The sequence below is a fragment of the Cheilinus undulatus genome, linkage group 23 (genome assembly GCF_018320785.1).
Source record: "Cheilinus undulatus linkage group 23, ASM1832078v1, whole genome shotgun sequence".
NCBI lineage: Eukaryota > Metazoa > Chordata > Actinopteri > Labriformes > Labridae > Cheilinus > Cheilinus undulatus.
In genome coordinates, this window is record NC_054887.1 from 11,758,896 (window position 1) to 11,773,536 (window position 14,641).

At 39.3% G+C, this 14,641-nt stretch overlaps 1 protein-coding gene across 1 annotated transcript; it reads right to left on the reverse strand.

Moving 5' to 3' along the window:
- Positions 1 to 6,115: 6,115 nt before the first annotated feature.
- On the reverse strand, positions 6,116 to 13,095 carry LOC121505777 (NXPE family member 3-like). Its single transcript, XM_041781331.1, has 6 exons — positions 12,979 to 13,095; positions 10,634 to 11,080; positions 9,529 to 9,824; positions 9,116 to 9,186; positions 6,739 to 6,945; positions 6,116 to 6,660 (listed from the first exon to the last, which is right to left on the reverse strand). The coding sequence occupies exons 1-6, from the start codon at positions 13,093 to 13,095 to the stop codon at positions 6,116 to 6,118; spliced, it is 1,683 nt and encodes a 560-aa protein (XP_041637265.1).
- Positions 13,096 to 14,641: the final 1,546 nt, after the last annotated feature.

Genomic DNA, 14,641 nt, shown 5'->3' on the forward strand with positions numbered 1-14,641 from the left:
TAATATTCACCCCCTTCAAGTCAGCATTTAGTAGATTCATCTTTGACTGCAATCACAGCACTGAGTCTGTGTGGACCGAGGTCTGGACTTTGACTCAGCCACTTCAGAACATTCACCTTGTTGTCTTTAAACCATTTCTATGAGGCTTTATCTGGATGCTTCGGCTCATTGTCTTGCTGGAAAATAAATCTTCTTCCAAGCTGTAGTTCTCTTGCAGACTGAATAAGATCCTTCAGTATTTGTCTATATTTTGCCGCATTAATTTTACCCTCTACCTTACAAGCCTTCCAGAGCCCACTGCTGAGAAGCATCCCAACAACATGATGCTGCCACCTCTGTGCCACAAGTGGGGATGTGCAGTGTTTAGTGTCCACCAAACAAAGAATCTTGTCTGATTGCTGAAAAGCACTGTTTTGGTTTCATCAGACCAAAGAACCTTCATCCTCTTGACCATGGAGTCTCCAACATGCCTCTAGGTAAACTCTCGTCCAGATTGAATCTGAGTTTTCTTCAACAGTGGCTTTCTCTTTGCCACTCTCCCATAAAACTTTGACCGGTGAAGAACCGAGGCAGCAGTTGCTGCATGCAGAGTCTCTCTCATCTCAGCTACTGAAGCTTGTTAACTCCTTCAGCGTAGTCATAGGTGTCTTGGTGGCCTCTCTCACTTGTCTCCTTCTTTCAAGGTCGCTCAGTTTGGTCACCATGTTTCTGCCATTTCTTGATGATAGATATAACTGAACTCCAGTGGCTTGGAATTTTTTTTTTAATTCATCTCCTGACTTATACTTTTTAATTAACCTCTGCTCTGAGCTGCTCAGAGTGTTCTTTTGTCTTCATGGTGTAATGGTAGCAAGGAATACTGATCAATAAATGACTGGATTTTCTAGACACAGATGTCTTCATACTACATCACTTGAGACAAATTCACTGCACTCAGTTGAACCACATTTCACTAAATGTGAGACCACTAGCACCGATTGGCTGGACCTCTTTTAAACCAGCCACTTTAAAAGGGATGAATATTTATGCAATCACTTATTTTTCATGACATAATTTTATTAGATTGACATTACTTTGTAGAAAGCTGTTTTAACTTTGTTTTAAATACTTTTTTTTAGTATTAGTCAAATTATATTGGCCATGATTGACCAATGAAATCAATAAAAGGGTAAAACAGCCAAGAAGGTGAATACTTTATACAGGCACTGTATCTAAACAACAAAATTTAGTTAGGCAACAACTACAAACTCATCAATTTTAGCCATTATTAATTTATATTAAAAAAAACAATACAACCAATTACACTGTAATCGAGTAAATAATCATCACACCCATAATTAAGCATTGAACCCTATAAATAATATTAAAAAGTGCAGTTCATCAATATGAGGCAGGATCTGAAATTACAGCGTTAACTTTGAATGCAAATATCAGGCCAAGAGGATATAAATTATAATGAAAATAGATATTGATATTTTTAAAAAGACCCTGAGGAGGACCCCTACCCCCAACATCAAGGTCCAAACCCCCCAAAAGTCCTGTGTCTCTCATCCTCCTCTTGACAACACTCCACAGATTCTTTATGGGGTTCAGATCACAATCAGGCGCAGTAATACCACGATCAGCAAACCAGTCTCTGGTGGTTTTGGCTTCACTTTTGGCAGGTGAAAAGGAACTCAGAATCTCCATAAGCTCCTCAGCAGGTGGAAGCATGAAGAGCTTTTGCATATTTTAGCAAGACAATGTTGTTTGTTTCGCTTTTGGAAATAATTTCAAGGAAAAAAATGAACTTTTTCTATGATACTCTAATTTTTCAAGATGCACCTGTATTATCCTTGGGAATGTTTTGTGAATTTAAAATCTTTCCTGCTCTGGATTCTTGCCAGAGACGTGAGAGAAGCTCAAACAACAGCGTGAACTTGAACTCTGACGCTGTGATGACATAAAGCTGCACACACAAACGCCTCTGCTGCATTCAATGACCCCTCCAGACGTCAGAAATCCTTCATCGTGTTCCAGAGAGAGAACGGGGGAGTGACACTTTCAGCTACTCCCTCTCTACTCTGAATACCTGAAACTTTAAACCCAGATCTTTAAACCAGTTTGACGTAACTGCATCATTCCTGAATAACAACCAAAGAGAGGTCTTCTACCTTCACCAATAAAGGAAACATTTCCTTTCTTTGTGCAAATGTTAGACCTAAAATATTAGGGAGAATATTGTACATTAAAAGAAATGCTTGGAAATCTTAAACCCAGTGAATAAAACATTCATCTCACTAAGATTTTTCATTTGTTTAATCAATGCTAAACTCCTGACTGGCACTTCTTCAAATTTTGTCCAGTAGAAGTGCACACTACAGAGCACTTAATCACATTTTGTCCAGTGGAAGGGCACAATAAAGGGCACTTTATTATATTTTCCTCTAATGAAGGGGCACCATGGAGGGCAAATTTTGTCCAATGGTGAAGTGAACTTTTCATTTTTTTTCACCTTTTGTCCAACTTAAGGGCACTATCAAATTTCTTCCAATTAAAGGGCACAAAAATGGCACTTTATCACATTTTGCCTGATTGAAGGGCATCCTGAAGAGCACTTTATCACATTCTGTCCAACTGAAGGGTACTTTATCACTTTTTATTGAATATAAGGGAACACTGGAGGGCACTTTATCACATTTTGTCCATTGGAAGGACACATTCAAGTTATGTCCAATGGATGGCCACATTATCACATTTTATCCAATGGAGGGCACCGTATCCAGTGCTGTTCAGTGAAAGGCCCACTTGAAGGACATCCTGGAGGGCACTTTATCACATTTCATCAATTTGAAAGGCACCATAGAGGGCACATTACAGTGCTTTTACCACTGAAAAGGCACCTGAGGGGGCACTTTATTATGTTTTGTCCCATGGAAGGGCACTCTGGAGGGCACTTTATCATGTATTATCTACCATTGGGGGCATCCAGAAGTTCCCTTTGTGTTTCGAATTTTAAACATTAAGGTGCAAGCAAGGCGATCATCCCCCTTTCTCTGTCTGCTAGTAGATTCATAAACGAAATCTAGACTGAAACTATAGGGAAATGTACATGACAAAATCTGACTAAACTTAAGGGCATTTTAATCTAAAAATTAAGACAAAAAAATGGCCGAAATGAATAGTAAGTATGATAATAATGATAATTATAAGAATAATAATAATATTTTGAAAGATGTAAAAAAAATTCTTGAAAGGAATTAATTTTGTTCAATTTAAAGCTTTCCAGTTCTCTTTAAACCCATTGATCTTTCGGTCCTCCTGGGTCAAATTAAACTGATCATAAGGGATAAAAATGTGTATCAGGGTTTATAGCCAGCCACAGCTTGAAATATATTTTAGGAAAACTCATCCTTATGTTTATTTTGAAGCTACATCTTTGACCCCTTCGCAAATATTTACCAGAAAAAACTGAACCTAACCCAGTCATGGCAATATTTGGAGTTTTGGCTGGAGCAGAAGTCTAACAACATCTTAAATTAACTTTGTGGCATTAGCCTGACTCCATGCTGAAAGATTTATTCGCTGCAAATGGAAGTCAGAAAAGGCCAAACATTTATTACCCGGGTAAAGACATGTTCTCACTAATTCCCAACCCCAACCCCAGTGCTGTGTAAAATGTAAATAAAGGAGAATGCAATGATTTGCAAATCTCATATTTTATTGTTGAAACTGAGAAATTTGATGGCAGCGTCACACCTGTTGTCCCATTTTTGCCTGCTGTAGGATTCTAGCTGCTCAACAGTCCTGGGTCTTCTTTGCCAGATTTTCCCTTGTGTGATGCTCCAGATGTTTTTTTAATTGGTTAAAGGTCTGGACTGCAGGCAGGCTAGTTCAACACCTGAACCCTCTGACTGTGAAGCCATGCTGTTGTGAGGAATGTAGTATGTGGTTTAGCGTTGCCTTGCTGATATGCAAGGTCTTCCCTGAAAGAGGTAGGCATTGTCGAGATAGAAGCATATGTTGCTTTATAAGCATTATACACTTTTCATAGAGTGTCTCTACACATGTGTAAGCTGCCCACGCCATCGGGACTAATGCACTCTCATACCATGGGAGATGTAGGCTTTTAAACTGTGCACTGATAACAGGCTGGATGGTCCCACTTCTCTTTAGTCCCTCTCCTTGATTTTCCAAAAGATTCAAATATTGATTCATCTGACCACAGAACAGTTTTCCATTTTGCCTCAGTCCATTTTAAATCTTATTTTTGCACCAGAAAAATTGACTAGTTCCCAGCAGGAGGGCCTCCAATCATATTTGATTTAAAAACATAAATAAATCCCTGCAGCAGACTCCAGTGAAACCATACAAGCGCTAATGAAGATTTGTGTGGTATCTTGCCGCCCCCTAGCTTTCTTTCGTTGAATGTACAATTCCATTTACAGTGGAAACAGTGGAGATATTACCCATTTGTTTCTTTTCCTGCTGCCAGTAGGAAGCGCTATAATATTTTTGTGTTATATTCAGTGTGACACTGTTGTCTTGCCAGAGAACGCTGAATTACATAGGTTTAAGAATAAAAAAGTTATAAGAGAATAAATTCATTTGGCACCATCAAAAACATTTTTTTTTTTAGAAATTGCAATGAAACTGGTGGACTTCCTGTTGGGATTTGGGCATGGGTACAAGAGGCCATTAGGTAGGTCTGACAGTGACCTATATGCACACCAAAATTCATATGCCTGGGTTAAACAGTTTGCAGGGGCTGATTTTTTTTTCTTCTTTTTTTGTTGCAACTCATAAAAAAACATTTAAAAAAAATCAGTGGAGCTAATGTTCAACTGGCAGAAGGGGGCGTTGTGACAAAGAAAGGATATTGATGCATGGATGTAGTCAGGACCAAGGTGGAATTATGCTTGTGAAGTTTGGTGATGATTGAAATAAACACTAAAAAGTTATGAGGCAATATTGATAACATTTCACAGCAAAAATAAGGTTTAAGTTTGCGCTCCGGTCACGGCCCCGCTGTATGGCGAAAACTCACAGTTCACACAGCTTTGGGTCTCCACGTTGTCTAGTTTGAATAAAAAAATTCTGGAGTCAATCAGATGAAATCCCTCGGACAAGTTTGTCAAAATGTGCAAAGTGTCTGTCAGTGGAGGATGCCAAAAAAGGCCAAATTTTTACCTCTCTCTGGTTGTAGTGCATGTCCAATACATTTGAGAGAATGGTCTTGATGTCATTTTTTTCCATCTAATCATGATACATATGTGTACCGATTATCAAGCACGTAGCTCTTGGCTCTTGGCTAAAACTCAGAAACAATAGGGTCCTCGCCAACCCTAGGTTGGTGCTCAGGCCCTGATGAGAAACAAAGTCACTGATGTCTGAAAAGCCATTCCTTAGGCCGGTGAGAGACATTATCCACAAATGGAGAAAACTTGGAATAGTGGGGAACCTTCCCGGGAGTGGCTGGCCTACCCAAATTACTCAAAGAGGACAATGACGACTCATCCAGGAGGTCACAAAAGAACCCAGAGCATCTAAAGACCTGCAGGCCTTACTTGACTTAGTTAAGGTCAGTGTTCATGATTCAACAATAACAAAGAGACTGGGAAAAAATTGCATCCATGGGAGAGTTCAAAGACCAAAACCACTGCTGACCAAAAAGACCGCAAAGGTCGACTTGTTGTTATTGACTGAACCATGAATTCTGCTCTCTACAAGAAAATCCTGAAGGAGAATGTCAGACCATCAGTTCAAAAGCACGTGAGTTATGCAGCAGGACAATAATCAAAAACATACCAGCAAGTCCACCTCTGAATGGCTTAAAAAAATAACATGAAGGTATTGGAGTGGCGAAGTCCAGACAGATGAGAGGCTGTAGCATGACCTTTAACAGGCCATTCATGCTGGAAAACACTCCAATGTGGATGATTTAAAACATTCTGCAAAAAAGAGTGGGTCAAAATTCCTCATCAGTACATCATGGTTATTTAAGCTTTCAGCATCAATTGTTAAAAAAGAAAAAAAAAGCCCTCTTTTAGGGAGGCATTCTTCAGTTTTGCCTTAACCCAAGGTTTACAGAAGCTAAGATGATAACCACTCTATAGACTATTTACAACATGCACATCTATGGAGGACATATGTAGGACAAGAAAACATTAATCATATTTCCAACTATGGGAGGTTGTGGGTGAAATCTGTGTGGCAGCTGATGGGCCAAAGTCATCTCCCAGGCATCCACCATCCTCACATTAAGTCCTTTGAACGCTGCTCTGAGCACCTTATCCCGCTGAAACGAGAACCAGTCACTGCCGATTAATGCCACGTAAGGTGTCATTTCTCTGAGGTTTGCAGTCCTGATGACCACCAGCGTGCCTGGAGCCCGATTCAACAGCCGGATCACCGCCCTGCGGATGCTCTGGAGCCGTCTGATGTAGAGCTCCATAGGGAAAGGGCAGAAGTGGGCCCAGATATCAAAAGCTACAACAGTGTCTGTGCCGCCAACTAGCTCATCTAGTTCATTGGCGATGTAATGCAGCTGACTGGCTGAGACGTAGTAAGAACTAAGAGGAGGACCATGGCAGCGGTACGTCACCAAGATCTTCTTTTCATCGTCCCACATCATGAAAGGTCCTGTTCGCTTCACACTACTCACGTTTACTTTCTTAGCATCTGGAAGTGTGGCAGAAGAAACAGATTGAGCCTGTGATATAGATGCACTTAAAAACTTCAGTTCTGTTGATCCCCTACCTGGTAGTAAAACATCAAGGTACTCAAACCACTGTCTGATGGTGGAGTCTCCATACAAGTGGACCTTTTTGTCTCTCAGACAATCACTGATGGCAGAGGCGTTGCTGAATTGGTGAACTTTAGTTCCATCTAGTGATCGCCACGCTCCCTTGTAGTAATACCCAGAGGGTTCAGACTTCCTGCTGCGTTGATTGACTTTGAGTTGTCCTGAAAAAACATTAAAACAAGACAAATCAGATTTTGGTTTCATGCAGAGATCATTACCACGAGATTCTGGATTTGGTGTTTTGTGCAAAAACAAATGACTACCAGGTAAAAGGCCCCAACTTCTACTGTCAGGGACCTTAGACAGAAAAGCATAAAAAATTGACAAAATTTAGTAACAAAATTCGTCATGGATAGATTTACAACCATAATTCAAAAAAAAAGTTGGGACGCCATGTAGAGTGTAAATAAAAACAGCATGCAATGTTTGCAGATCTCATAAACCCATGTTTTATTCACAATAGAACAAAAAAAAAAAAAAAAAAAAACACATCCGATTTTGAAATGGAGACATTTTACCATTTCATGAAAAATATTTGCTCATTTTAAATTATATCCCAGCAACACTGCAAAAAAGTCAGGGCGGGGCAAAAAAAGCTGGAAAAGTAAGTGGTGCTAATGAAAAACAGCTGCAGAAGCTTCTTGAAACGTGATTGATTAGCAAAAGGTCAGTAATATGACTGGGTGTAAATAAAGCATTTTAGAGATCGTGAAAACAAATTGTGAAACAATTTCAGGAAAAAATTCTGCATTTAAAACAGGCATGATTCTGTACTGGAAATCACTTCCTGGGCTTGGGAACATTCCAGAAATCATTGCCAACACAGGTCATCATACCATCCACAAATGCAAGTTAAAGCTGTGAACAAGATCTAAAAAAGTCGCCGTCTTCTGTGGGCCAGTGCTGATTTAATATGATCTGAGGCATAATGGAAAACTGTTCTGTGGTCACATGAATCAATTTTTGAAATTCTTGTTGGAAACCACAGATACCATGTCCTGTGGACTAAAGAGGTGAGGGACCATCCATCTTGTTATCAGCACACAGCTCAAAAGCCTGCATCTCTGATTGTGTGGGGTTGAATTAGAGCCTATGGCAAGGGCAGCTTTCACATCTGGAAAGAGCTATCAATGCTGAAACATTTAGGTTCAAGATAGGGCTGCACCATATGGGAAAATAATCTAATTGCAATTTTTTTTTACCTTATATTGCGGTTGTGATAAAATATGAAACTAGAAAAGCACTCAGAGAGTGCAGACCTCCGCAATTTGCCCTATCTCCCAATAGTGAAGAATCCTTTATAAATATCCCTGGATCCAGACGGTGATCTGGATCGCTCCCAAAATCTAATTCGCCGATTACTTCCTCCCAGGTGGGGTGGAGACACGGTGAGGTAAAGCAAAGGCTTCGCTACGTGTGGACTGTCATGGCAGAAGCACCCATGGTCTCACCGGACAACTGAAAGTCATGGCAGAGGGTGAATATTCCTCTATTCCTCCCAGCATTGTGAGTATTCTCGCTACAATTCGCTGTCTTTCTCTCTGTTACGCTCCGACTCGTCTCCTCAACTGGGCGTGCGTCTTTCAAACTCTATAAACTCCAAAACTTTGAATAGAAACACAGCAAAAACATGCTGGTGGGATTTAGGTTACTCATGTCTGCCATCTCCTGGTGTAAAGTGGTAGCAGCGCAGACCTCCGCCATTAGCTCTATCTCCCAATAGTAAAGAATCCTTTAAAAAATTCCTGGATCCAGATGGTGATCCGGATCAGTCCCAAAATCTAATCAGTTCTTTCTTCTCTGATCACATAACCTCCTTGGTGGAGGTAATTATATCTTAAGTTCCTCATCTCATGTATTTTCCAACAAAATCAAAAAGTAATTCATTCTACATTATAACCAATACAATATTAGACTAAACCAGGGCAGGACAATTTTGACAAAATATCTAATTGTGATGATTTCAACTCATTTTGCAAATTGGATATGAAGTGTTGTATTAAAGGGAATGATCATTTTAACATATTTCTCATATTTAACAAGAAAAAATGTACAAAAATAAAGAAAAAGTGTTTTTTTGTATACTATTCTAAAAGTATCCCACTTGAATGATTGCATGGTATGTAATGCATAACATCTCTGCTGCAAAAAAACAAACAAAACAAAACAAAACAAAACAAAACAAAACAAAAAACAACGTTCAAACTGGTATTTTGTAAAAAAAATTTCAGGTTAAAGAAATATTGCACCTTCTGTGATTTGAAAATTGCTGCAGGCCATATTGCGATTGAATCTAATTTGCAAGAACAAAGACACTGCTAGGTCAGTTACCTTTCCTTTGTGGCAACACCACAACACTGAAAAGTCCTGAAGCTGGAATGGAGACTTTCATATTGACATTCCTGAAAAAGAAACACAAAAAAATAAACCTTACAGTAATTACTGACAAAATATAAGTTCCCAGAAAGTAAAGCTGTAATCACAGTCATCTACTCTGTCTCCAAATTTGGACTAGTGATGTCCTTAGGCCGATAATTTCCAGTCTAACCAGTAACTTTACCAGTCTAAAGTTACAAAAAGATTCAGAGGACTGTTAGAATTGAGCTCTCACTATCTAGTTTGTTGTTGAAAGTCAAATCAAGTATTACCAGCCCAGTATTTTGTTGTTAATTTACAATGTTAACATCTTCAGGCATTATCTTGCGTACTTATTCCTAAAAGGTGGGGATAAAATGCTCCCTCACTTTTGGAAGAGCCTCTCTTCATCGTCCGTGAGTGTTTTCTTGAATCCTGCTGAACTGTGGCTAACCCTGGCATCACAGCTCAGCTTCTCCGGCTTGTAGCAGAACCAAGGCTCACCCGTACGGAGGTCGGTGAAGTTGCACAGTGTCTGGTTGGTTTGACGCAGGCAAACATTACAGATGGTGCTTTCAGAGATGGAGCCTGAGCGGAAGATGCTTTTGAAGAAAACCCGGTAAGGCTGTTCTCTGGAGAGTCTGTGAAGAACTGTGACAGCCTCGCTTGGGTGAACAAGCGTTACCTGGTAGAGCAGAGAGCCAGAGTTATTAGTCAGTCCAGGCACTTTCAGTCATTGGCTGTAGACACAGTGGCTGTAGACTCATTGACTCATTGTTGATTGTGTTCACATATTGCTTCTTGTTATTTCTGGAGGTGTTTCTGAGCCCATAAAATGACTTACAGCTCAGATTCATGCCTGATTTTAGTGCCATCACAAACATACAATACTGAACTTCAGCCTTCTCCCTTGTGAAGAGATATTGCCCCAGATTATTTTGATGATACTATGTAAATGGTGGGATATTCTTAGCAATATACATTGAGGAACATGTTTTTTGAAATAGCTCCACGATTTTTAGATGCAGTTTTTGTTGTCTGAGTGGCATTGCCTCTTTAAAATGCTTCTTTTATATCAAGCCCTGCTACTGACTTGTTGCCAGTTGCCCCTATTTGCTGCTTGATGCTCCTCCTGCTGTTTTTATTAGTACCACTTTTCCATCCTTTTGTTGCCCCGTCCCTATTTTTCTGAGAGGTGTCACTGTTGTTTTTTGTGTTCTATTATGAGAAAAATTGGGTGATTGGAGATTTTTAAGTTATTGCATTCTATTTTTAAACATTTTGGTGTCCCAAGTTTTTTGGAAGTAGAGCTGACATAGATTTGTTTTCTTGAAATAGATCATGACTTGTACACTGTCTGTAGAAAGTACGTCTTTACTTTCAGGGCTGTAATAATGAAAGCAAATACACAAGTCCGTGAGCTTTAAATGTTGTGGGTCCCTCCTATTCATATCGTTTCTCTCGTTTTGTGACCTTTATGGGAGAAAATCTTACCTCAACCCGTGCTCTTCCTTGCCAGGGTAGAGTGAAAAAAGCAGAGTAGGAGCCATTCAGGTGATCCACCACTCGCCCAGCCACACCTGCGTCAAGTTTCCAGTTGTTCAACTGTGCGATTAAGAAATCTCCTCCATACTTCTTGGGGTTACCTTTGAAGTCACGCATTTGTATCATAACCTCCAGCTGATCTCCTACATGCCACTCTCTTCCATCCCTCCCTGGGAGAATGGTGAAGCTGCTGTGAGCAGAATCACTCATCTGAATCAATGATAGAGGAACTAAAGGAGTTTCAGGCCAGGCGATGGAGTCTAATAAGAGACGTTCCTCCTTAGCGTCTGCAGGAGACAATGGCTTGAAGGTGCAGAGGTCATGAGGAATAGGATGACCAGAGGAAGAAGCAGCGTTCACTTTTTTGAGGATGATGGAGATTTCTTTACAATGTTCCTGGAAGAGAGTTTAGAAAGAAAGATTTTCACAAGGATGGATTAGAAGTTAATAAACTGATGTACATATCAGTCAAGACTTGCTCATCGTGATGAGAAATCTGTTTCTTGTAAGAGATCCAGATCATTTGGCTCAGCTCAGTAGATGCCGGGTTGGCTTTTTAAATGTGGAGGAGATAACAACAAAGGATGGAGGAAAGGAAACTGGCACTCAAATGGGAGACAGTGGCTCACATAAAAGTCCCAAACGGCACATCATTACTCAGTCACTTACCCTGCAAGGTTTAACCGGTTAATGGTATATCACCATTTCCATTACAACAGGGGTGTCAAACTCAGTCACAGAAGGGGCCAGATTCTGAATTGAGGTCTAACCTGAAGGCCTAACAGGGTCTACATTTAACCAAACTGTCAACCTCATTTTTGCCAGTAATAAATTATGGGGAAAAAAATTAGCACGGATGATAAATTATTCTGAGATTTAAGAAGTCTGAGAAAAAATCTGAGGTGAAAAGTCAAACTTGTTCATTCAAAAGGTCAAAAAACAAAATGAGATGTTAAAATAAGGCTTTTAAATGGCAAATGTATAAAAAAGAACATCACAATCATGGTTTTTAGGGAAAATATAACTTAAAATTTAAAATAGTGCACCTGAAAGGTCAAAATATGAGATAAAGGTCAAAAATGATAAATTAAAAAGGACAGAATATGAGATAAAAACTGAAAATATAAATTGACAAAGTCAAATATGAGATGAGGAAGTCAAAATTATAAATTGAAAAGCCAAAGTATTAGATAATGTCAATATAATAAGTTGAAAAGGTCAAAATATAAGATAAAAAGTGAAAATTATAAACTGACAAAGTTCAATGTGAGATAAAAAGTCAAAATTATAAATTTAAACAGCCAAAATATTAGATAAAGTCAAAATTATAAGTTGAAAATGTCAAAATATGAGACAAAAAGTCAAAATTATAAACTTAAAAAAGTCAAAATATGAAATAAAGGTCCAAATAATAGATTGAATTCGTAACCGTGCAATGCAAAATTGAAAATATGGAATGAAAACACAATAAATAATAGCCTTCCAGCTGCCGAGAAGCATCCCCACAGCATGAAGCTGCCACCACCATGCTTCACAGAGGGGATGGTGGGTTTTGGGTGATGAGCTGTTTTTGGTGTCCGCCAAACACAACATCTTGTGTGATGCCTTTTTTCCATCTGACAGTGGATTCTCCTACATGCCTTTTGGTGAACTCTAGTCTAGAGTTTTCTTCAACGCTGGCTTTTTCTTTGATACTCTTCCATACAGCTTTAAGTGGTGAAGAACCCAGGCAACGGTTGTTTCCATTTCTTGATGATGGATTTAACTGAACTCCAGGGCCTTGGAATTTTTTTTAACCATCCCTGACTTAAAATTTTCAATAACCCTTTCTCTGAGTTGCGTGGAGTTCTCTTTTGTCTTCATGGTGTAATGGTAGCCAGGAATACTGATTTACCAGTGACTGGACCTTACACACAAAGATGTCTTTATACTACAATCACTGGAGACACATTCACTGCACTACTAGCACCAATTGGCTCGACCTCTGATGATTAAGGTCTGTCACTTTAAAGGGAATGATTATTTATGCAGTCACTTATTTTACATGAAATATTTTTAATTGACATTACTTTGTAGAAATCTGCTTTCACTTCGATATCAATGAGTTTTTTGGGGAATTTTTTTGTATCAAAAATGCCAAATTATATTGACCATGATTGATTTACAAAAGGGGGTGAATACTTTTTATTGCAATGTATTTTATTATAACATTAAAAGACAGTATCTGGTAATCAGAGCAATACTCAAATGTCATCACAGGGTTCACCATAAAATTTTTTCATGAATCAATTTACCTGCAGCAGGTCGTTGTTTTGTAATAAAAAGACGAGCACGCACAGAAAGAGAAGGATGGCACAGCCCTTTAGAAGTTTCTTGCTGACTCTGTACTTTGTAAAGCATTGCAGCTTCATGATTGGCCCTCCTCCTGTACTGGATTAATAAAAAAAAGAGGAACAATGACTCCTTGTTTAGTGCTAGCTTTCAGTCATCAACTCAGTCTAATAGTAAGAGAAGATGAGGCAAAGTAGACAGAGCTCTGAACCCTATATGCTGGGAGAGTAAATAGATGTGGGGTATGGACTGTATGTGGTTAGTGGATTCAGACAAAATGGGACATACAGAAAAATGGATCAGATAAGGTTGGAGCTTCATAGCTCTTAAAATGTACAGTGCATTCAGAAGGTATTACGACCCCCTGATAGAGCAAAATAAATAAACAAATAAAACAATAATAATAATCATAATAAAAAAATATGAAAAATCTCAATCTACACTAAGTAGTCCATGACAAATTGCAAACAGAATTTAAAAAAGAAATAAAAAATAACAGAAGTATAATTTTGCATTTGGTTGCAGGGGGAAATACTCATTATTTTGGTTCAGTTTGTTGCTTCAGACCAAGCTGTCAAACATCTGCGTGTAGAGGAGGCAGTCTGTCATTCAGATGTTCGTGCTGCTACCAACCACATCATTAGATGCTTATTGCAATAAGTCTAATTTGAATGGTAAGGATTGTTTTTCCCCTCAAATAACTACATAATGGCTCAGCGTCTCCACACACTGGTGCTACCATTACTGTGCAGTGCGCTCAATAACAGGGGAATTAAAGCTGTGTCTTTTGACATTTTTAGTGCGTTTACTTTATTGTGGAGTTTGGGAATAGTATTGCACAGCTAGCTGCACAGAGACAAACCCAGATTCTAACATGTTTACACAGCAGCGGCGACTCCACCTGACAAATAACGACAATTAAACCATGCCTTCTATCAGCACCATGTAGCACATCTCCTGTGTTATCTTGTTCAGTACGAACATGGCGAGGTGCTTCCTTTGATTGGGGAGTGAGAAGCATCTGTATTATCTCAGCCAGGTGTGCCAAATTCTTTTGGAATTGTTTCAGCAAAGACAACTGTTTTTCGACTCCGTCACTTACCCATGTGAAAATTCATTCACAGACTGGCGTTACTGTTTCAGTTGTAAAAGAACAGTATAAATCTTCTTCTCCATGAAATCTGTTTAGTTAAACAGTAAAACTTGCATTCCCTTTCCCTGCCCGACTGCAGTGACGCCAAAACTGCCCGCTCGCACCTCTTACCAAGGCCCTTGCTCAGTTTTGCCAGGCAGCCAGCTTTTGGAAGAATCCTGGTAGTGCCAAACTTCTTCCATTTGTTTTCTGGGGAACCTTCTGGTTTTGTAGCCTTTGCCAGATCTGTACCTTGAACAATCCTGTCTCTGCAGGCAGTTCCTTAGACTTCATGGCTTGGTTTTTGCTCTGATATGCACCATCAGCAGTGAGGTCTTCTTTAGAGAGGTGTGAGCTTTTCCAAATCATATCCAATCAACTTCATTTAACACATGTGGACTCCAATTAAGGTGTGGATACATCTCGGCAAAGACTGAGAGAAACAGGATGATACTGAGCAAAATTTCAAGTGTTTTGCAAAGGGTCTGAATATT

Excerpts from the sequence above, each read along its gene's own strand:
- LOC121505777 (XM_041781331.1), bottom strand. The coding sequence starts at position 13,095 with ATGAAGCTGCAATGCTTTACAAAGTACAGAGTCAGCAAGAAACTTCTA. Across the intron at positions 11,081-12,978 it reads AAAACAACGACCTGCTGCAG|GAACATTGTAAAGAAATCTC; the intron begins GTAAATTGATTC and ends ACTCTCTTCCAG. Across the intron at positions 9,825-10,633 it reads AAGGAAGAGCACGGGTTGAG|GTAACGCTTGTTCACCCAAG; the intron begins GTAAGATTTTCT and ends CTGCTCTACCAG.